At 47.5% G+C, this 21,414-nt stretch overlaps 1 protein-coding gene across 2 annotated transcripts in view; it reads left to right on the top strand.

Moving 5' to 3' along the window:
* Positions 1 to 21,414, top strand: part of ANKFY1 (ankyrin repeat and FYVE domain containing 1) — a 75,825-nt gene that overhangs the window by 47,741 nt on the left and 6,670 nt on the right. Inside the window, exons 11-23 of one of the 2 annotated variants that reach the window (XM_060080573.1) lie at positions 2,418 to 2,515; positions 5,594 to 5,825; positions 6,781 to 6,879; positions 7,120 to 7,273; positions 8,017 to 8,188; positions 9,003 to 9,121; positions 9,908 to 10,064; positions 11,247 to 11,447; positions 12,997 to 13,173; positions 18,221 to 18,368; positions 18,835 to 18,925; positions 19,230 to 19,354; positions 20,854 to 21,000. In XM_060080573.1, coding sequence (XP_059936556.1) covers positions 2,418 to 2,515; positions 5,594 to 5,825; positions 6,781 to 6,879; positions 7,120 to 7,273; positions 8,017 to 8,188; positions 9,003 to 9,121; positions 9,908 to 10,064; positions 11,247 to 11,447; positions 12,997 to 13,173; positions 18,221 to 18,368; positions 18,835 to 18,925; positions 19,230 to 19,354; positions 20,854 to 21,000 — 1,920 coding nt within the window. The remainder of the gene's footprint in view (positions 1 to 2,417; positions 2,516 to 5,593; positions 5,826 to 6,780; positions 6,880 to 7,119; positions 7,274 to 8,016; positions 8,189 to 9,002; positions 9,122 to 9,907; positions 10,065 to 11,246; positions 11,448 to 12,996; positions 13,174 to 18,220; positions 18,369 to 18,834; positions 18,926 to 19,229; positions 19,355 to 20,853; positions 21,001 to 21,414) is intronic. The other variant, XM_060080574.1, reaches the window with a different exon arrangement.

Below are 21,414 nucleotides of genomic sequence, written 5' to 3' on the forward strand. Positions count from 1 at the left end.
CATGAAAACAAAGCAGTACTTTGTCCCGTTGCTTTTCCTTGGTTTTAGTCCTGGTATTTAATTTATTTTGAGTTTTCAAATAGCATAGCTGTAGAACGTGAGACTTGTGTTTATCCAAAAAGGAAATGGATTTTAATAGAGAAAACACTGTTCTGGGACTAAAACCATTTCAAGAGGAAAAGAAGAAAAAAAAATTTTTTTAATTGAGTATAATTGCTTTACAATGTTGTGTTAGTTTCTGCTGTACAAGGAAGTGAATCAGCTCTATGTATACCTATATCCCCTCCCTCTTGGACCTCCCTCCCTCCCCCACCCCCATCCCACCCATCTAGGTCATCACAGAGCACCAAGCGGAGCTTCCTGTGCTTTATAGCATGTTCCTGCTAGCTATCTGTTTTATGCATTGTAGTGTATATATGTCAATCCTAATCTCCCAATTCGTCCCACCCTCCCCTTCCCACTTTGTGTCCACATGTCCGTTCTCTACGTCTACGTCTCTATTCCTGCCCTGCAGATAGGTTCATCTGTACCATTTTGCTAGATTCCACATATATGTGTTAATATACGATGTTTGTTTTTCTCTTTCTGGCTTACTTCACTCTGTATGACAGACTCTCGGTCCATCCACATCTCTACAAATGACCCAATTTCATTCCTTTTTGTGACCAAGTAATATTCCATTGTATATATGTACCACATCTTCTTTATCCATTCATCTGTTGTTGGACGTTTAGGTTGTTTCCATGTCCTGACTATTGTAAACAGTGCTGCAATGAACATTGGGATACATGTGTCCTTTTGAATTATGGTTTTTCTCGGGGCATATGCCCAGCAGTGGGATTGCTGGGTTATATGGTAGTTCTATTTTTAGTTTTTTAAGGAACCTCCATACTGTCAGTTTACATTCCCACCAACAGTGCAAAAGGGTTCCCTTTTCTTCACACCCTCTCCAGCATTTATTGTTTGTAGATTTTTTGGTGATGGCCATTCTGTTAGGTGTGAGGTGATACCTCATGGTAGTTTTGATTTGCATTTCTCTAATAATTAGTGATGTTGAGCATCTTTTCATGTGCCTCTTGGCCATCTGTATGTCTTCTTTGGTGAAATGTCTATTTAGGTCTTCCGCTCATTTTAATTGGGTTGTTTGTTTTTTTTGATATTGAGCTCCATGAGCTGTTTGTATGTTTCGGAGATTAATCCTTTGTCTGTTGCTTCGTTTGCGAATATTTTCTCCCATTCTGAGGGTTGTATTTTCATCTGGTTTATGGTTTCCTTTGCTGTGCAAAAGCTTTTAAGTTTAATTAGGTCCCATTTGTTTATTTTTGTTTTTATTTTCATTACTCTAGGAGGTGGGTCAAAAAAGATCTTGCTGTGGTTTATGTCAAAGAGAGTTTTTCCTATTGTTTTTTTCTTTCTAAGATTTTTATTTAGAAGAGTGATAGTGCGAAGTAAAACATTTCTAAGCCAAGAACAAACATATTTAAGGCCATAGGAGTAAAACTAAAGTATTTAAGGAGCATTTTCTGGTAGAACTTCAGCTCACAGTGTCTTCAAAATGGTCATCTACCCCAGAGGTTCTCAGAGATGACTTCCCAAGCCTCACCCCCCAAGGGACGTTTGGTAACATCTGTAGACAGTCTTGATTGTCACAGTAAGGTTGAGGGTCGTGGTGCAGTGGTTAAGAATCCACTTGCCAATGCAGGGGACACGGGTTCGAGCCCTGGTCTGGGAAGATCCCACATGCTGCAGAGCAACTAAGCCCGTGTGCCACAACTACTGAGCCCAAGTGCTGCTGCAACTACTGAATCCCACGCGCCTAGAGCCCATGCTCCGCAACAAGAGAAGCCACCGCCATGAGAAGCCCGTGCACCGCAACGAAGAGTAGCCCCCGCTCGCCACAACTAGAGAAAGCCTGCGTGCAGCGAAGAAGACCCAACGCAGCCCAAAATTAATTAATTAATTAATTAATTTCAAAAAATAAGTTTGAGAGTGTTACTGGCATCTGTTGGGCAGAAGCTAGGGATACTGCTAAATACCGCACTGTGTACAGGTCAGACTCCTCACAGCAAAAAATTATCTGGCCCAAAATGTCAGTAGCGCTGCTGTTGACAAATTATGCTCCCACCAACCCTGGTAAGGAGACATAGCTTCCCCCTGGTCCTAGGAGGTGGCTAGTGGGAAATCCAGGGAGGAATGAATGTCTTCTGACTTCCAGACCAAGTGTTTTCTCCCCACACAGGCTCATTTGAGTCTCTGTGTCCACACACAGGGTGCCTGTGTGGACTTAAATGTCACCTACGTCTGGTGTGGGCTTGTACGTTGTGAAAGGTGGTAGGGAAGGGCAGGGTGTGGTGCAGTGTGGAGCTTGACCTCACTTTTACGCAAATGGGAGGATGAATATGCCCATTGCCTCCTAGGAACTTGCTTACTGCAGCGGGCAGCTGAAGCAGGGAACGAGGCAGCCGCTCTTTTCCTGGCAACCAGTGGTGCCCACGTCAACCACAGAAACAAGTGGGTAAGTGTGACAGGGCGGCCAGGTGAAGCGGCTGTGGCCTGTGGGAGAGACGGCAGTGGTGGGTGGGTAGGAAAAAACAGAGTAGATTCTCTTCAAGTTTTGTCAAAAAAAAAAAAAATACATGGACATTGTTAAAAAACCAGAGTCGAAGAGATGCTTTTATCCTCAAATATTGGTTGATCGATTCATTCAGCAACCACTTCTTAAGCATTTGTGGTATGTCAGGTCCTAAACAATACACTGTGGACTTCATGGTCTACTAGAGGTTAGCAAACATGGACACAAAAACCTACCATGTTAGCATCTTAATTTTTTGTAACATTTTGCATTTGCTAAAGTTTTCCTGTGTGAATGTTTATTTAGTCTGTATCTCAAGCTAAGGCAAGATGGTGCAGTGTTAAAGGGGGGCCTTTCGGGTTGGACATTTCTGGATTTACTAGGTTTCCCATTTCCCATCCTGCTGTATGTGGTCTTAGGCAAGTTGCTTAACGTTTCTGAGCTTCAGTTCTCATCTGTAAAGTGGGGTTAATATTGATTTCATAAGGTGTGGTTAAGATAAAAATAAATGATAAATTTAAGTGCTTATTAGCATAACATCTGGGACATTAGAAACTAAATGATAGTTATTTTTACTTTATAATTTTCAGACGGGGAGGATGTGTTTATCTTTAAGATCACATTTATTCTACAGCCACTTTGTGCTAGGAGCTTCAAGGTTATTATCCCTTTCAGTTCTCACAGTGGATCTAGAAGCAGCATGTGTTGAAGAGAGATTATCAACATCTGTAAATCCCTCATTTCAGGGTAAAGAACCTTGAGGTTCTGAGTGGTTAAGTGACTCGTAAATAACGGAGCCAGTATTAAGACTCAGGCACTACAACATACAGTTGCACTTTCTCTCAACAGCGCTGGGCAAAGCAGTAAACAGCTTGGTGTATGAGACAAATCAGTGTGTCATAGAAGCACAGCGGGGAGGGCAGCGCCATTTTTTCCCACCATTAAATCTACTAATCTGTCTGCACTGGCCTGCCCTCCAGCTAGAATGATGGCGTGGCCCTGAATGCACCAGCGGCTGGTTTCTTGGCTTTGCTCCTGCCATTATGTGTGTCTGCCTCTGTCTGTCTCTCTCCTGTATCATCAGTGTTGCCCACTGTTCCTTTCTAATAGCATACAGACATGCTCTACTGTCTCTGAACTTCAAAAAAAATTCTCCCTTGAGCCCACATTGTCTACCAACTGTTCCTTCTCTGATACCCTTCAGAGCAAAACTGGGTGAAACCTTAAGATGTAGAGGCACAGAGGAGACTCGACTTGAAAGCAAGTGAGAATGACACTGGAGACGGGTCTGGAATGCTGGTTTAAGGTCTTTGGACTTTATCCTGTGGGAAGAGAAAATCCACAGAAGTAGACGAGCAGTATGATCATTTTCGGGTTGAGAAAGCTTCCTGGGATAGCTGGCAGGGTGGATGTATCGTTGAGATCCAGGCTGGAGCCAGGTGGGAATCATCTAGACAAGCAATGGCTTGTCCTGACCTCTGATACTAGATTTGGACCCAACGGGATGGGTTTCAGAGGAATTGCAGAATGATAGTCCATGGGACCTACCTCTGTGGCTCTCAGAAGCAAGGGCTGGAGGGGTGTTAAGACGGTTGTGTTGGATCCAAGAAGAGAAGCAGGGGACTGGCCAGGGGGAAGAACTGCTGTGGGCAGAGTGAATTCCATTTTGTGATTGTTGAACTCCTTTTTAAACATTCAGGCAGGGATATCCTGCAGGCAGTGGGAAAATTGGTTATACAGACAAGGCTGGAGATCCGGGTTTGAGAGTCCCCTGCTTGTGTTCCCTGGTAGAAGTCATGGGCGTAGATAAGCGTACCCAGGGAGGCTGTGTGGGGGGAAGGGCTGGAGCAGAAGACAGCCCCGAGGAGGAGGCTGTAGGGAGAGGGTGGGGTGGGAAGGGGTCCACCGGGGGAAAGAAGTGAAAGAGCCAAATCCTTATCACCCAGTGAGATCACAGTGGCAGGACCCACAGGGAATGTCAAGTCAAGAGGCGGCAATAAAAACACGTCAGCTAGAAATGAGGAAATTACAAAACCCGCTCAAAGAATTCAAAGTGGTTCCCTCTGGGAAAGGAGAATTTTTTTTAGGGAAAACGAGGTGAGATCTTGCTGTTTTTCACAGCAATCCTTGTAGGTGAAGTTCTTGGACTCTAAACAATGAGGATGTGTAGCTTCGGTAGGAGCCGTTGCAGAGCAGTGTGTTCAGTTTGGGTGAAAAGACCCTCTCTGTGTGTGTGTGTGTGTGTGTACATGTGTACACGTATATGTATTCACACATATATACACATGTGTATATGTCTTTGTGTGAATATTCCGTTACTGGAGAGAAACATGAAACTGGTAATAATGGTTCCTTCAGGGGAGGATAATTGGGTAGGTGGGGGGGAAGGCATGAGGGGAAACTTCTTTTCAGTGTATACTCTTGCACCTTTTGAATATTGAATCAGGTACCTCTAATACCAATTAAAAATTTTTTAATTTTAAAAAGTGGGGGAAAGAGCTGTTTCTTGATCAGAGTTCAAGATGAGGTTGATACAAGCTGGTGAAAGAATCAGGGCATCCGTGTGCTGGAGGGGGTTAAAAAGCCGTGACAGTCGACTGACAGCACCGCTTATCTCTGGGGCTGTGGATGTGAGGCTTTTCTGATTTCTACAGTGTTTATTTTAGTGACGTTCGGAGGTCGTCTGTTGTTTAATAATAATAATAATAATAATGTATTATTTTTATACTTAGTAACACAATTCTAAAAACTAAGTGCAGGGTGGAAATGCAGAAGGTGAGGACCCAGGGTGTTTGGAGGGTGTTGGGAGGACACTGGAGGAAGTAAGGATGATGCACAGGAGAAGGGGAAGGAGAGGAGCCCTGAGGGGTGGGCAGCCCCCCTGGAGCTGGTGACAGGGTGAGCCGGGGGCTGCGCCTGGCACTGGGGACCTGAGCTGCGGCACGTAGGCTGTCTTTGACCCTTTGTGAAGGGGCCTCCTAGGCTGAAGTGCTCTGACTGGGACTGTTCATTTCTGTTCAGGGAGAAACCCCGTTGCACACGGCCTGTCGGCATGGCCTGGCCAACCTCACTGCAGAGCTTCTGCAGCAGGGAGCCAACCCAAACCTGCAGACGGAGGAGGCCCTGCCTTCACCAAAGCAGCCTGCATCCTTGCCCAGCTCAGCGGACAGCAGCGTCTACCTGCAGACACCACTGCACATGGCGATTGCCTATAATCATCCAGATGTGGTGTCTGTCATCCTGGAGCAAAAAGGTAGGTTGTTAGGGATTACTGCCCATCACCGTGACCTTTGCACAGTGGTTTTGAGTAGTTAATGACAGAGTTGATGTTTCTTCCATTGGTGCGTTTTCTTACCCAAAAAATCCTTTGCGGTCAAACCAGATAAGCATATATTCTGGCTCCGGCTACTGTTTTTCTCTGTGTACATTTTCAGGATGGGGCCTGCCCACTTCATCCGCGGGGTTAAGGTTTAGAGTCTCTGGCTGCTCCTCTGTTGTTTTGGGGTGTGGCCCCAGGCCACTTCAGTGCGGGTCAAGCAGAGTTCTGCCTTGGCGTGAGCACTGTCTCTGGAAACTGCCACCGCCGGTCTTCCACGAGCCGGTCAGCTCTCTCGCCCACCTCTGAGCCTCCCTGGCAGGTGAACCATGAAAGAGGAGCCAGAAAGAGGGGCCGAGGGAAGCCCCTGCCACGAGGGAGGCCCGTTTCCCTCAGAAAGTCATCTTCCAGTTTTTCTCTTTCCTGCCTTGAAATTTGTTTTACTCTTTCCTGCGTCCTTGTTAAGGCCAGCACCTTTTAGCACTGAGCTCATGGAAGGAAGTGGGGTGTTAGGCAGGCTGTGCCTTTTTCTTAGCCCACACAGGAGGTGTACGATGGTAGGACTTATGTGTTAGGGAAATGTCACCAGGGCATTGTTTTGATCCTCTTTTCAGTAATCAAGTAATTAATGTGTGTTTCCATAGTGGACGCTGTTTTCCTTTTGTGAAGATTCAGTATTTTAACCTTTAAAACCATTCATTTTTCCTCATAAACTTTGCTCCAAAATATCAAATGTCTTGGCTTCCACTTCCCACAAGAAGATTTATCAGTTCTCTTTGTATAGAAATGATCAGTCAGTCAGTTTGAAATTGAGCTGGTGTTCTCTTGAATACTTTAAATGTGATCCATGGGATGGTGAAATCAAGTGTTCTTTTTCTTTTAAAAAATTTAGCTAATGCTCTTCATGCCACCAACAACCTGCAAATTATTCCAGACTTCAGCCTCAAGGATTCCCGAGACCAAACTGTGCTGGGCCTGGCATTATGGACTGGTAAGGTGGTGCCAGAGGCTGCAGACAGACATACGCCAGACAGTGAGCGCTAGAGGGAGGGAGGTGGAAGGGTTGGAGCTAATCATTTGTTATAGGACAGCCTTTCTGTTTGGGTTCAGCCCGTAATATCCAGTGGAGAACTGCTGGCTTTGCAAAGTTGAGAGGGTGTTTGTTGTAGTAAGAGGTTGATGAAGTGGGAGAAGCTGAGCCCACGTTAATCAGGGCTTGTCTGTTTCCCAGGCATGCACACGATCGCAGCCCAGCTGCTGGGCTCCGGGGCTTGCATCAATGACACCATGTCAGACGGGCAGACCTTGCTGCACATGGCCATGCAGCGTCAGGACAGCAAGAGCGCGCTCTTTCTGCTGGAGCACCAGGCGGACATAAACATCAGGTGGGCTGGAACAGCACTCCGCCACAGCACCAGGTCACATTTAGTTGAGATGGTTCATAGCCTTGCTTGTAGAAAAGAGTTTTGTTCCTTGTTAAAGGGAGAGAAACACTGACTCTGAAAAAGTACCGATACAGTGTTGTAATTAAATGTAATCATAGACTCAGAAGGAGAATTGTGTGCTTTGCTCTTATTTGAACCTTTCGAGACCAGGGCACAATATTGCACAAATCTCATTAAAAAGGACAGTCCAAAATCAATTATTTAAGTAGGAATTTCAGTTATAATGAAGAACATTCCAACAGACGAGCTATCAAAAGGCTTGAGGGGTGAAAATACACAGTTAAATTTTTATTATTTTTGTTTTTTCAAAGGAATTTATCTTTATCTCCAATGTCAACTGACCCAGAATGACTGAGTGGGTGAAAGTGTTTTGTCAAGTGGGTAGTTGGGGTGATATTTTATTCAGATGCTGTTGAAAGCAGCTGTATGCCTGTAAGATTTCAGCATGCTGGGATGTTTGGCAGTTATCTTCTCTGTGCAATGGGATAGCCTGGCTTTATTTTTTAAAAAGACAGGAGGGACAGATGCTATTGACAGGTTAACTTTCTCTGAAAGAATATTAATGAATGTGGGTGAAGTGTGTTTAAGGGATACAGTGGACTCTGGCCTCTAGGATGCCCAGAAGGGCACCCTTTATCATTTGGCCCCAGATACAAACATTGGTTTTGGTGTCCATGTCCCAGCAGGACTCAGGATGGGGAGACAGCTCTTCAGCTGGCCATCAGAAATCAGCTTCCCCTTGTCGTGGATGCCATATGCACCCGAGGAGCTGACATGTCTGTGCCAGATGAGAAGGGGAACCCCCCACTGTGGCTTGCGCTGGCAAATGATCTGGAGGACATCGCATCCACTCTGGTGAGACAAGCTCAACTTCAGCTCCGTTTACACATGGGGTATTCTGTGTCAGAGATGGATTTGGGGCCTCCGTAGCAATCATAAGGAGCATGAGATCTACCAGGTAACAGCTTGGGTCAAGGACAAGCAGTCAAAAGTCATGTTAAAGCAGCTTGCGGTTCAACGTAGCCTTGGCCAACACCTTTTCGTAGGGTGTCTTTATCAAGAAAACTACCAAAGAAGCAAGAGAGCTGAGGCATTTCCTCAGGGGTCTGCTCCGGTGGTGGCTTCACTGGCTGTGGGATGTCCTCACTGTCACCACAGTGATAAGTTCTCATATCTCAGGTTTGTCCCCCTTATTCAGAAGACAGGCTCCAAAAGTGGAGGTAGCCCCAGAAGCTCATTTAGTTTTCTGAAAGGCCTGAAATGTGACATAAAGGCATTTTAAACCTGGGGGTTTTACCCAACTGTTCTTGAGATTACCTGCTGTTTACAGGTGTGTGTTACTGGGGGCTCATGAGTGTGTGTACGCAGGCATTTGTGTGTGTTTTCTGTCCCTTCTAGGACACAGCTCTAGAGGGCACTAATCAAACATATCTTCCTTTTATTTCTCAAACCCCTCCCCCAGGACCTAGTGCAAAAACTTGCACTGAGCAGATTTTAATCAGTGTTTGTAAAACTAATGAATGGTACAGATTAAACTAAATATCAGTTAACGATCTACTGTATCTCGCCTGAAAACTGGGTCTAATGATGTGCGTAGGGCTCACAGATGGTAATAAACGTGTTTACCTTTGCTTGGCAGTGCTTGTGAGTGACCTGTGTTTTCCTGCAGGTCAGACATGGCTGTGACTCCACGTGCTGGGGCCCAGGACCTAGTGGGTGCCTTCAGACACTGCTGCACAGAGCCATTGATGGAAACAACGAGTCTATCGCCTGCTTTCTTATTCGCAGGTCTGAGAGGCCTGAGTATCCCTTCAGATCTTATTCAGCTTATTGCACACTGGCTCTTTTCTCATTTACTCCAACTATAGTCTTGACCTGCCTGTAGCTAGCTTGACCTTTGTAATGAAGGCTAGAGAGGGTCATTGTTCTGTCAGATCAAGTCAGCCAGGGAGAGGGGCTTATGTGTCCAGATCAAAGAATCTAAAAGCTAAGCCAGCTTCCTGCTTTGGGAGCCGTATAGGTCCCTGTAGTCACATCAGACCAGTTCACACAGTGAGACCAGGAGGCTGGGGTGGAGGAGACCGAATGGCCTCTGCAGGACTCCACCAAGATGCCTGAGTCATGCCAGCCTCCACGGCCTCAGAGTGCAGGAGGTGTGGGAGGTGAGGTTATTCAGGAGAGCTTTAGAGCAGTAATTCTCACTTTAAATGCATGCAGATCGCCTGGGGGAGTTTTTAAGAGTTCTGATACCCAGGTTGCCCCCAGGAGCAATTGCCAAAGAATCTATGGGAGCAGGGGAATTCCCTAGCAGTCCAGTGGTTAGTCTGCGCTTCCAGTGCAGGGGCCCAGGTTCCATCCCTCGTCGGGGAACTAAGATCCTGCAAGACGCCTGGCATGGCCAAAAAGAAGAAAATCTATGGGAGCAGGACACACACATCAGTATTCGAGGCCAAGGACCAAGGACTGCAGTCCCTGGCGGTGGCAGCCTTTCTGTTGGGTTGGATAAGCCTTTACACCTGTTAGCATGCCTTCAGGCTCGGTGGAAGCATGCCTTTTACTTCCCTTTCCTTTCAGTGGCTGCGATGTGAATAGTCCCAGACAACCTGGTGCTAATGGAGAAGGAGAGGAAGAGGCCAGAGATGGGCAGACCCCCTTGCATTTGGCAGCCTCCTGGGGGCTGGAAGAGACGATACAGTGTCTTCTGGAGTTTGGTGCCAATGTAAATGCACAGGTAAGGAGAGTGTCTCTTTTCCAGGGAGATGGATGGTAACCCCAGAATCAGGGAAATCTCCTCTTATGGCCAGGGACCTTGCAGAGTCTCTGGTCTCGGGCCTCTGCTTTTCCATGAATGGGCCTAAGGGACGGACACACACGAAGTGGCTGTCTCTTGGGTCATGTAGCCTGTCTAGTAGTTTTAATGATTTCAGGTTAAGACTTTTCTTCTCTTTGCCTTTGTCCTTTCTACAAAGTGAGGAAGATTCGTTCAATCAACTTTTCTTTGCCTCCTGTCCACATTAGTTACAGATTTCCATTGAGAATTTGTTCCTATCCCAAGCTGAGTACTGTGTTTAGGAAAATGTTCCAGTAGCTCAATAGGGCATCCCTGAGTTACGTTCCTTGATGCTTTTCAACGTTCTAGCCTGTAAAGATTTGTGTGCAGCGGACTTCCCTGGCAGTCCAGTGGTTAAGGTTCTTCTAATACAGGGGACGGGTTCGATCCCTCGTTGGGGAACTAAGATCCCACGTGCCGCACGGTGCGGCCAAAAACAGAAAAGATTTATCTGGCCCTGCAGCCAGATAAGTAGTGGTTTAACTTAGAGGTGAGGGTGACTGCAGCTTTTTTTTATATATAAATTTATTTATTTTATTTATTTATATTTGGCTGCGTTAGGTCTTCGTTGCTGCATGTGGGCTTTCTCTAGTTGTGGCGAGCGGGGTCTACTCTTCGTTGCGGTGCGCAGGCTTCTCATTGCAATGGCTTCTCTTGTTGCGGAGCATGGGCTCTAGGTGTGTGGGCTTCAGTAGTTGTGGCTCACGGGCTCTAGAGCACAGGCTCAGTAGTTGTAGCACACGGGCTTAGCTGCTCCGTGGCATGTGGGATCTTCCCGGACCAGGGCTTGAACCTCTGTGCCCTGCATTGGCAGGCGGATTCCCAACCACTTCACCACCAGGAAAGCCCATATCGCAGCTTTTCTAAACCAAATGTGTTTGTGCCCCTGGTCACTGGAGCGTGGAGGTAATGGGGAGTGGCTGTCAGTCATCTCTGTGTTTGGCCTCTTGAAAAGCTGATTTCAAATACAGAGTGGCAGTATTGATTCTCAGAACTGAATTCTGTTTACAGGTTATTCCCCTTCATATTTTTCCTGGGTTTTATCTTTGCTTGGACATTGAAGTCTGTGCCTTGTCCCCACAGGATGCAGAAGGAAGAACGCCTGTCCATGTGGCCATCAGCAACCAACACGGCGTCATCATTCAGCTGCTGATTTCCCACCCTGACATCCACCTGAATGTCCGAGACAGGCAGGGCCTGACCCCCTTTGCCTGTGCCATGACCTACAAGAACAACAAGGCGGCCGAGGCCATCCTGAAACGAGAGTCCGGGGCTGCTGAGCAGGTGAGTGACCGGCACCCAACATTCTCCACGGCGCCCCAAGCACTAAACACATGTCACCAACTAAACAGGGCTCTTCTCGTTAAAGACATTTGTACTCCCCTTTCTTAAATTTTGGCCATTCAGATGTCCTATCAGTGCTGGATGGAATGTGCCTGCTCTGCCCTGCATGCCAGCCACCTGCTGGTGCCATGTGTAGAAGGGAGCTGGCGGAGGCTGGGCCCAGTGACAGGAATTCTGTGCTTGTACGACTGAGGGCATTCTTTGCTTTTGCTGGGTGGTTTACTTGCCCTAGTAATGAATGTCTTAAAAGGGTTAAATTGAACTTGAGCTTTTGGTGTCATGTTGGGTTTTAGAGGAGCTGTCAGCATTCAGCTTAGCAGGCTCAGTTGTCCTTGTTCTGGATGGTGAGCTGTTGACCTGCAACATCCGACTGGGCGGGAAAGGGTAGAGGCAACTGATTTAAGGCGGGAGCTGGGATGGGTTTGTGAAGTCAGTTCTCAGACACTTGAATCTCCATCCAGCACTTTATTTGTCTATTTACGCCAAGATTTATGAGTAGCCATTTATGAAGGTAAATTGGAAACTTGGGACCTGAACAAAAGTACTAGCATGGGTGGAGACTTTTGCTTTGTATTTCAGGCTTCCGTACGTCCCTTTTCTTCAGCATTTGCCTCAGTGTGACTGATGGAGTAGGTGTTGACCTCACCCTTGCTCACATGGGGTAAAATGTTCATGAATGGAGAGAGTCATTTCACATTTCCTCCCCATCTAGCATGAAACCAGTGCTGTTGATCCAAGTCCTTTGCAGATATGTTGCTCTGTGTGTGTGTGTGTGTGTGTGTGTGTGAGACGGAATGTGGTGTGTGTGTAGCATGTGTGTCTCCCTCACTTCCTCCTGAGCCCTCACACTGATACGGCAGCTCTGGTAGCTGTAGTGTCCTGTGTGGTTTGATGTGAGTGAGCTTCTGTCTGCTTTACATCAGTGGTGCAAAGTCTGTGACATACTGTTGGCGGCCTCCCCCAACATGTATTATTATCCTGTAGCTCAGTGAAAGAGGAGACTTTCTGGAAATTTCTGAAGGTTTGTTTGGCTGCTCAAGGGTCAGGCTGGCATTGCAGCTGCGGTTTTTAGAATTCTGGGTGCTTGTTTTAGCCAAAGCAGGAAACCCCCAAAGCCGATGTCCACCATTGCCTTTCCCCATGCATCCCAGTATTCTGGTGCTTTCCTTTCCCTGTCCTTCAGGTTGTCTCTTTCTTGGCCTTCCAACTCCACTCCTGCTGCGGGAGGATGCCGGGCAGCTTGGGTTAGCTTCCTTTTTCTGACCACACACATGTGATCACACGCATAAATACATAGTGTGGGTCTATGGTGGGGTGTGGGGCATGGGGTGTAGTGCGACATTTAGTGTTGGTTCTTGGGAGGGAGCTTCTGGAACTGAGGGAAGACTACACCGTGGCCTCTCCAGTGGTCAGTGCAGCTTGCAGGTGCTCAGGAGGCCCTCTTGCAGGGGGAGCCCACTAATATTTTGGTTCCCACTTGTTGCCTTAGGTGGATAACAAGGGCCGGAATTTTCTTCACGTGGCAGTTCAGAACTCTGATATCGAAAGTGTGCTGTTCCTGATCAGTGTCCAGGCTAACGTGAATTCCAGAGTCCAGGATGCTTCCAAGTTGACCCCTTTGCACCTTTCTGTCCAAGCAGGCTCAGAGATTATTGTCCGCAATTTGGTAAGTGTCGCTGAAACATTATCGCATGAAACGTGTGGACAAAGCATGTTGTAGAGTGTGTGTGGACTCTCATCACAGGTGTTTTGCCAGGTATTGTGAAAGGCCAGCAGGAATTTGGGGAGGTAGCTGGTACACTAAGGAAAGCGGGTTTGTCTGTGGGCAGCGTGTCCTGAGTGCCCAGTGGGCAGGCAGATGCTGGAGTGAGGCCGCGAGGGAAGGTGGTGTGTGGCTGGCGGCGGCAGGGTGGGAGCATCAAGGGAAGGGAGGTCACTTCCGTTGTCTGCCGGCTCTGTGTCAGGCACTCAGCTGGTGCTTTCCAGCGAGCGCGCGCACTCTCCCTCTCCCTCCCCTCCCTCCCTCCCCCCTCCCCCCACTCTCTTTTTTTCATGAGTTTTTAAATCTTTTTGGGGGGTATAATTGACAAACAACATTAAGTTAGCTTCAGGTATACAACATTGATTCGGTATTTGTATATTTTGCAAAATGATCAACACGAGTCTTGTTAACATCTGTCACCATATGTAGTTAAAACAAATTTTTTTACTGTGATGAGGATTTTTAAATTTACTCTCTTAACAACTCTCAAATATACACTACAGTTTATTCACTGTAGTCACCATGTTGTGCATCACACCCCCATGACTTACTTATTTTGTAACTGGAAGTTTGTGCCTTTTGACCCCCTTTACCCATTTTGCCCAGCCCTCACCCCTGCCTCTGGCAACCACTAGTCTATTCTCTGAATCTGTGAGCTTGGGGGGTTTTTTTGTTGTCTGTTTTATAAACTCCACATGTGAGGTCATACGGTATTTGTCTTTCTCTTTCTGACTTATTTCACTTAGCATAATGCTCTCAAGGTCCAGCCATGTTGCTGCAAAAGATTCCATTCCTTTTTACGGCTGAATAGTATTCATTGTATATACATAACACAGCTCTTTATCCATCCCTCCGTCACAGATACTTAGGTTGCTTCCATATCTTGGCTGCTGAAAATAATGCTGCAGTTAAACATGGGTGCATATATCTTTTTGAATTAGTGGGGGGTTTTTTTGGAAAAATACCCAGAAGTGGAATTATTAGATCATATGGTAGATGTATTTTGAATTTTTTGAGGAACCTTCATACTTTTTTCCTTAGTGGCTGCACCAATTTACATTCCCACCAGCAATGCACGAGGCTTCCCTTTTCTCCACATCCTTGCCAGCACTTGTTACTGATAATAACCATTCTAACAGGTGTGAGGTGATATCTCATGGGCTTTTAAAAAATATTTATTTATTATTTATTTATTTGTTTGTTTATTTTGGCTGCATTGGGTCTTAGTTGTGGCATGTGGGATCTTCCTTGTGGCATGTGGGATCTTTTTTTTTTTGGTTGCAGCATGTGGACTTCTTAGTTGCAACATGCATGCGGGATCTAGTTCCCAGACCAGGGATCAAACCCGGGCCCCCTGCATTGGGAGCTCGGAGTCTTACCCCCTGGACCACCAGGGAAGTCCCTCTCATAGTGGTTTTGATATACATTTCCCTGATGATTAGTAATGTTGAGCATCTTTTCATGTACCTGTTGGCCATCTGTATGTCTTCTGTGGAAAAATATGTATTCAGATCCTTTGCCCATTTTTAATTGGATTGTTTTTCCTTTGCTGTGCAGAAACATTTTGGTTTGTAGTCCCAGTTTTTTTTTTTTTTTTTTTTTTTTTTCTTTTTTTGCGGTATGTGGGCCTCTCACTGTTGTGGCCTCTCCCGTTGCGGAGCACAGGCTCCGGATGCGCAGGCCCAGCGGCCATGGCTCACGGGCCCAGCCGCTCCGCGGCATATGGGATCCTCCCAGACCGGGGCACGAACCCGTATCCCCTGCATCGGCAGGCGGACTCTTAACCACTGCGCCACCAGGGAGGCCCTGTAGTCCCAGTTTTTTATTTTTGCTTTTGTTGCATTTGCTTTTGGTGTCAGATCTAAAAAACTATCAGTACTGTTGTCAGGGAGCTTACTGCATCTTAATTCTCAAAACCACTCAGAGGGATGTAGGAAATGTTTTACATTTTACAAAGGAGAAAATTTAATCTCAAAGAATTTTCTTCCCTCAAGAATATCAGTGGGGGCCTCCCTGGTGGCGCAAGTGGTTGAGAGTCCGCCTGCCGATGCAGGGGATGCGGGTTCGTGCCCCGGTCTGGGAGGATCCCATATGCCGCGGGGCGGCTGGGCCCGTGAGCCATGGCCGCTGAGCCTGCGCGTCCGGAGCCTGCGCGTCCGGAGCCTGTGCTCCGCGGCGGGGGAGGCCACAGCAGTGAGAGGCCCGCATACCGCAAAAAAAAAAAAAAAAAAAAAAAAAAAGAATATCAGTGGACTTCCCCAGTGGCGCAGTGGTCAAGAATCTGCCTGCCAATGCAGGGGGACATGGGTTCGATCCCTGGTCCGGGAAGATCCCACATGCCGCTGAGCAACTAAGCCCGTGTGCCACAACTACTGAGCCTATGCTCTAGAGCCTGCGAGCCACAACTACTGAAGCCCGCGTGCTACAATTACTGAAGCCCGTGCGCCTAGAGCCCATGCTCCACAACAAGAGAAGCCACTGCAATGAGAAGCCCCCGCTCGCCACAACTAGAGAAAGCCCACAAGCAGCAATGAATGAATGAATGAATTGATAGATAGATAAGAAAGAAAGAAAGGAGGGAGGGAGGAAGGAAGGAAGGAAAGGAAGGAAGGAAGGAAAATCAACTAGTTAGTAGTATAGCTGGGATTTTGGCCATTTCTGTTTGACCCCAAAGCCTGTCTTTTCCAGGGCAACTTAATGCCACCCAGGCAGGGGAAGGGTCTGAGCAAAGATGTGGAGACTGGAAAGTGCATGTGGTGTTTCAAGTGGCAAAGTTTGGTTGAAATTTGAGCAGAGAGTAGAAGGAGATGTGGTTGGAGAGGCAGGTAGAAACCAGGTCATGGGGTCTCATATTTCAAACCAAGAACTGTGAGCAGCCTTCATCCTTTCAGTAGAGTGTTTGAGCTGAGAGCGTGGTCCAGAGCCAAGACCAGGGCCCCACGTCACCTGGCTGGCTTACAGAGCCGGCACTTGCGGCCGCCTCCCATCGGAACTGACCGCTGGAGCCCTTGACCCGCCTTTGGTGCCATTCTTGGTTTTGAAGAGTTCTTTTTAGGAAAATCTTTATGACTTGACATGTGTTGGAGCTGAGAGAGCATCTGCCTTGGGGGTGGGGTGTGAGGGGGTGGGGGCAGTGTCAGCAGAGAAGAGGCCTAGGGGAGGCAGCCGCAGGGAAGGAAGGATGGACTGGAGAGTGATGAGGAGGTGGGTCTGACAGACGCCAGGTGCAGACTGGATGTGGGGAGCAGCGAAGGAGGCAGAGGTGAATAGGGAGTTGCGCCCCGTGTGTGTCAGTCTGCCTGCCACCCTGGGAACCGAGGCGTTTTGAGGGTCAGGGCCCCTTCCTCAGGGTCATGCCTCTGTCTTACTAAGGCTTGATCTTGCAGGTGATAGGAGTCCCTAGAAACAGCTGATCTTCCAAACAGTGGCCACGTAGTCCTTTGTCTATGAATCGGTATAGCTTAATGTTGGAACCTGTTCACACGGAAACAGTGCCTTTCTCCAAACCTCTCCCCCTGCCCTCAGTTAACCAGCCTTGGGGTTAGCGATGACCCTAGCACAGCACTCATGACCATGAATACCCCTCTATGACATGTCCTATTTGGACCTATGAGTGATTTGACCAGGCACCCAGAGGTCTGGGGGGCTGGGACTTGGAAGTCAAGGTCAGAACCAGAGAAGCTGATCACTGCCTAGATTTTCCCAGAGGCAGAGTGCCTGCACACACAGACAAAGGAACCAAGGGTGGCTGCAGACCTCAGGAGAGGCAAATTGGGCTTTGGCTGCAAAGTAGAGGTTCTGTTCTGTTAACAGCAGCTGTCTTTGAAACTTCGTTAGGAAGTGGATAATGAATGAACTTCAGATACTAAATGAATATATAAGACACTATTTAAAGGACCTTCCTGCCTTTGATTCTTTAATTCTTTGTGTTGCTTTCTTTCTTTAAAAAAAATAATTAAAAAAGTACATTTTTATTATAGATTTATTTATATCCCTTAAAGCATGTAAGGATATAAAGCAGTTAGTAACTCCCTTTCACTCCTGACTCTTCCCTGAGTTTGGCGTGTATGCTTTTAAACACCTTCACAGTTTGTGTATGTTTGTGTGTGTGTATACAGTTCTCTATCTCTGTCTCACCAAATGGAATCACACTATCTTCCTGTCTTCTAACGTGCCTTTTTAAATTAAAATTTTATTTATTTATTTATTTTTAATTTTTTTGCTGTATGCGGGCCTCTCACTGTTGTGGCCTCTCTAGTTGAGGATCACAGGCTCCGGACGTGCAGGCTCAGCGGCCATGGCTCACGGGCCCAGCCGCTCTGCGGCATGTGGGATCTTCCCAGACCGGGGCACGAACCCGTGCCCCCTGCATCGGCAGGCGGACTCTTAACCACTGTGCCACCAGGGAAGCCCTATTTTTTTATTTTTTGTTTTTTTGATAGGTAAGTAGTGGATTTATTTAGAGAGAAACACACTCCACAGACAGAGTGTGGGCCATCTCAGAAAGCAAGAGAGGCCTAACTTGCCTTTTTTTTAGACTTACTATAGCATAGATATCCTTTCATGTTAAACCATAAATTTTTAACATCTTAGTGGCTACCAGTTCTGTTGTTTGTATATATTATAATTTCTATAACTGAATCCTTTCTGCAGTCTGGTTTTACTGTTACATGCAGTGGGCATCCTTTATAGTGCACTGCAGTCCTGTGTAGTTTAATATACTGAAGTCTTAGAATTTCTGTGTCCTAGGGAATGGCTTTTTAAACATTTTGATAATTGCCAGTTTGCCTTTGGGATAGGTTTTGCTGGCCTGTGCCGCACCAGGAGTTTGCTCCCAGCTTTGCCAGCAGGGCAGACTCTGTGGATGCCAGAAGATAGGCAGGCTTGGTCCCTTACACAGGACCTTGGTTGGTTGTGGTAGAACGGCTGACCATGTAATCAACTTCAACAGCTTCTTGCAGGAGCCAAAGTGAATGAATTAACCAAGCACCGCCAGACCGCCCTCCATCTTGCTGCCCAGCAGGACCTGCCCACCATTTGCTCAGTCCTCTTGGAGAATGGAGTGGACTTTGCTGCTGTGGATGAGAATGGAAATAATGGTAACTTCCAGTCATTTCCCGTGTGCAGTGCTGAGTGCCTCGAGCAGTCCCTCCCTTCTAGGGTTGGAGGGGCACTGCCCACTTGGGTCTGCTCCCCATCCCGGAGGTTGGCTCTTACAGGGGCAGTGCTGTGACAGGAAATGCTCTGAGCCAGGCATGCACCCTGCTCCTGACCAGGGCCTGAGCAGCCTCCTGATGTGAGTGGTAACCCTAGAAGCCTAAATGGCTTTTTGTGAAACCATTGAATCTCATCTTTGAATAACGGCAGAGGCAGAAAGTGAATCTTAGGAGGTTGCATTTAAGACTCATTCTTGGGGATGGTGAAGCGTGGAAAGGATGGTTCTGTGAGTGGACGGTGGCTGCTCTGGCCGAGTCCCATTTAGAGGGAGGTTTGTGAAGGTGAGGAAGAGTCGAGATTTTCTCTCTGTGCTTCTGGGCTTGCACTATAAGAGGATTTCCTCCCCAGCTCTTCATCTCGCTGTCATGCATGGCCGGCTCAACAACATCCGGGTCCTCCTGACAGAGTGCACCGTGGATGCTGAAGCCTTTAATCTACGGTGAGTGTGTGTGGTTCAGAGCAGAGGCCAGAGCTCCACATCCCCTGGCCTGCCCCTCCGAGCTGGTGGTCACGGGCACCTTGTATTAGCCCCAGGGGCATGCTGCAGAACTGTCCACTAGGGCCCTTGACCAGCCTTTAGTACCCCAGAATTTTTCTTTCTGAAAATAACTTTTTAGGAAAACTTTTATGATTATTGTGTCCTTTAGATTTATCCAGCATCACAGAGTTCTGAAAATCCCATTTCTCTTGTGCATGATGGCTGTGGCAGATAGATCCCTAACTATTCCAACTTGTTTTATCAGAGGCCAGTCGCCACTGCACATTTTGGGACAATATGGCAAGGAGAACGCAGCAGCCATCTTTGATCTCTTCTTAGAGTGCATGCCTGAGTATCCTCTGGATAAACCAGATGCAGAAGGAAACACAGGTATGTAATAAGGTTTTTGTCTGTCCTGTCTCACTAGTGTTCCTTGCGTCTTAGAAAAATAAGAGCCCATGCCGAAAAACAAGGCACCCATGCCGTTACTTAAGGACATTCAGCCCAGTGGGCTGGGCTCTGTGAGAACCTGTCACAGATTCCTGACTTGGAATTTGGCAGTGTCTGATTTTAGGCATAAGCACATCTGAAGTGGGTCTAGTGGGTCAAAGCCATATCCGTGTCCAGACAGGCCTGCCCACCTGTTTTTACTGCCCTCATCTACCTCGTATCCAGTCAACTAGATCCCTACCCAAGCTTCCAAATCCCAAGAGAGAGAGGAAATATAGCCACCTCACAGGTGCTTCAGAAGGAAGAAATGTGCTACAGTGCGTATTTATGTGTTTTGAAAAAGTGGCATGTTATATACAGATGAGGGCTGATGTCTAATTGAGGGGTTTAATAAACAGGCCTCTGTCATGGTAGTGCTCCAGCCACCCACAATCACTATGTTAATTTGTGTAGCTTTCATAGTGTTTTTGATGGACTTTTGCATTCATTTTCTTGTTGAATACTCGCAACAACCTTATAAGGTAAGCAGTGCATATAGTGTGTCCCCATTTTTCAAGTAAGGAAACAAAGACGAATCCCAAATCTCTTTCTTCCTAGCCCAGGGCTCTCTGAGCTCTTTGCTGCTGCTGTATTCCCATTCATTCGCCATCATGCCAGACAGAACCTCGTGGCCTTTGGCAGCAATGCAGTCACCAAAGGGTGTCCCAAACCTTAGCATGGGACCAAATATTTTGTCATCAGTTCTTGGCCTTGGGAAGAGTTCTTGGCCTTGATTCATGAACATGTTTTTTAAGCCAGCAGTGGTGAGCCTGAGCTTCAGAGGAGTCAGCCCTGGGAGTGAACTGCTGGACCCAGAGCCTACTCCAGTGAGCACCATTGTCCAGGAGCAGGTGAACAGGCAGGCAGGCAGGTGCTTCATGCCCAAGTAGGGAGGGCCAGCAGGATGGCCTGGCCAGAGCCTGGGTGCCCACCAGGCCTGCACCTGCACAGGAGAGAGGCTCCACGGGGTAGAAGAACTTTCTAGAGCAGGTTTACCGCACTAATCTATTGTTTTCTCCACGTGTACACACCTCACGAGTCTTCAGAGTTAGTTACATTGTGTGAAAAGAGCTTTGTCCCCCACCCCCCAGTGTTTTATGCCAGAGGAAGGCAGCTGAAACAATGGTATATTTTCCCTCCAGTGTGTGAACCCTCCTCAGTTCTCTTGTGGCCAGAACTCTGCATGGGCAGGAGTGTGTCTCTGGAGCTGGAGCTGCTCTGGACCCCCTGGCTCGTGGCCGGGTCCTTGGCTGCAAGATGCTGCGGATCCTCCGCGGAGCTGTCATGAGAGCCCCAGGGCCCTTGTGTGTCAGTGGGGACTTTGCCATCACATGTCCTGCCAGGGTTCTGTCCTGCCCTCGGCTGTGGGAAGTAGCCCTGCCTGTGGTTTTGTTTCCCAGTGCTGCTCTTGGCATACATGAAAGGGAATGCCAACTTGTGCCGTGCCATCGTCCGCTCGGGTGCTCGCCTGGGGGTGAACAACAACCAAGGGGTCAACATCTTCAACTACCAGGTTGCCACCAAGCAGCTGCTGTTTAGACTCTTAGGTGAGTGGCCCACTTTCTGCTCTTCCAGTGCAAACACAGTGACAGCGTTGATTATCTGGATGTATTGGTGACCTTGAAATCTCATAATGACTTGCTTCACGATCTGAACCAGCAGTTTTCCAGGCACTATATGGTTTAGGACTTTGTGAATGCCATGAAGGGCCTTTGAGCAGGGTGGGAGGGTCACTTTTGGAAGTCTGGTTTACAGGGTGTCCCGCTTTGGGGCTCCTGTCGGTTTCCTGCGTCCCTGGATCCCACCAGAAACCTATCAGCTCCAGGCATTCCCCCTTCCCACGGCTCCCGACTGCGTGTCTGCACACCCTTTGTCCTTCAGCCGATGCCGCTTCTCTGCGTCCTTCAGAATTGTCTTCTGGTTCAGCCCCACTGACTCTTCCTCCTCTGTGTTCCTTTTGT

Source organism: Mesoplodon densirostris, chromosome 18 (genome assembly GCF_025265405.1).
Source record: "Mesoplodon densirostris isolate mMesDen1 chromosome 18, mMesDen1 primary haplotype, whole genome shotgun sequence".
Lineage (NCBI taxonomy): Eukaryota > Metazoa > Chordata > Mammalia > Artiodactyla > Ziphiidae > Mesoplodon > Mesoplodon densirostris.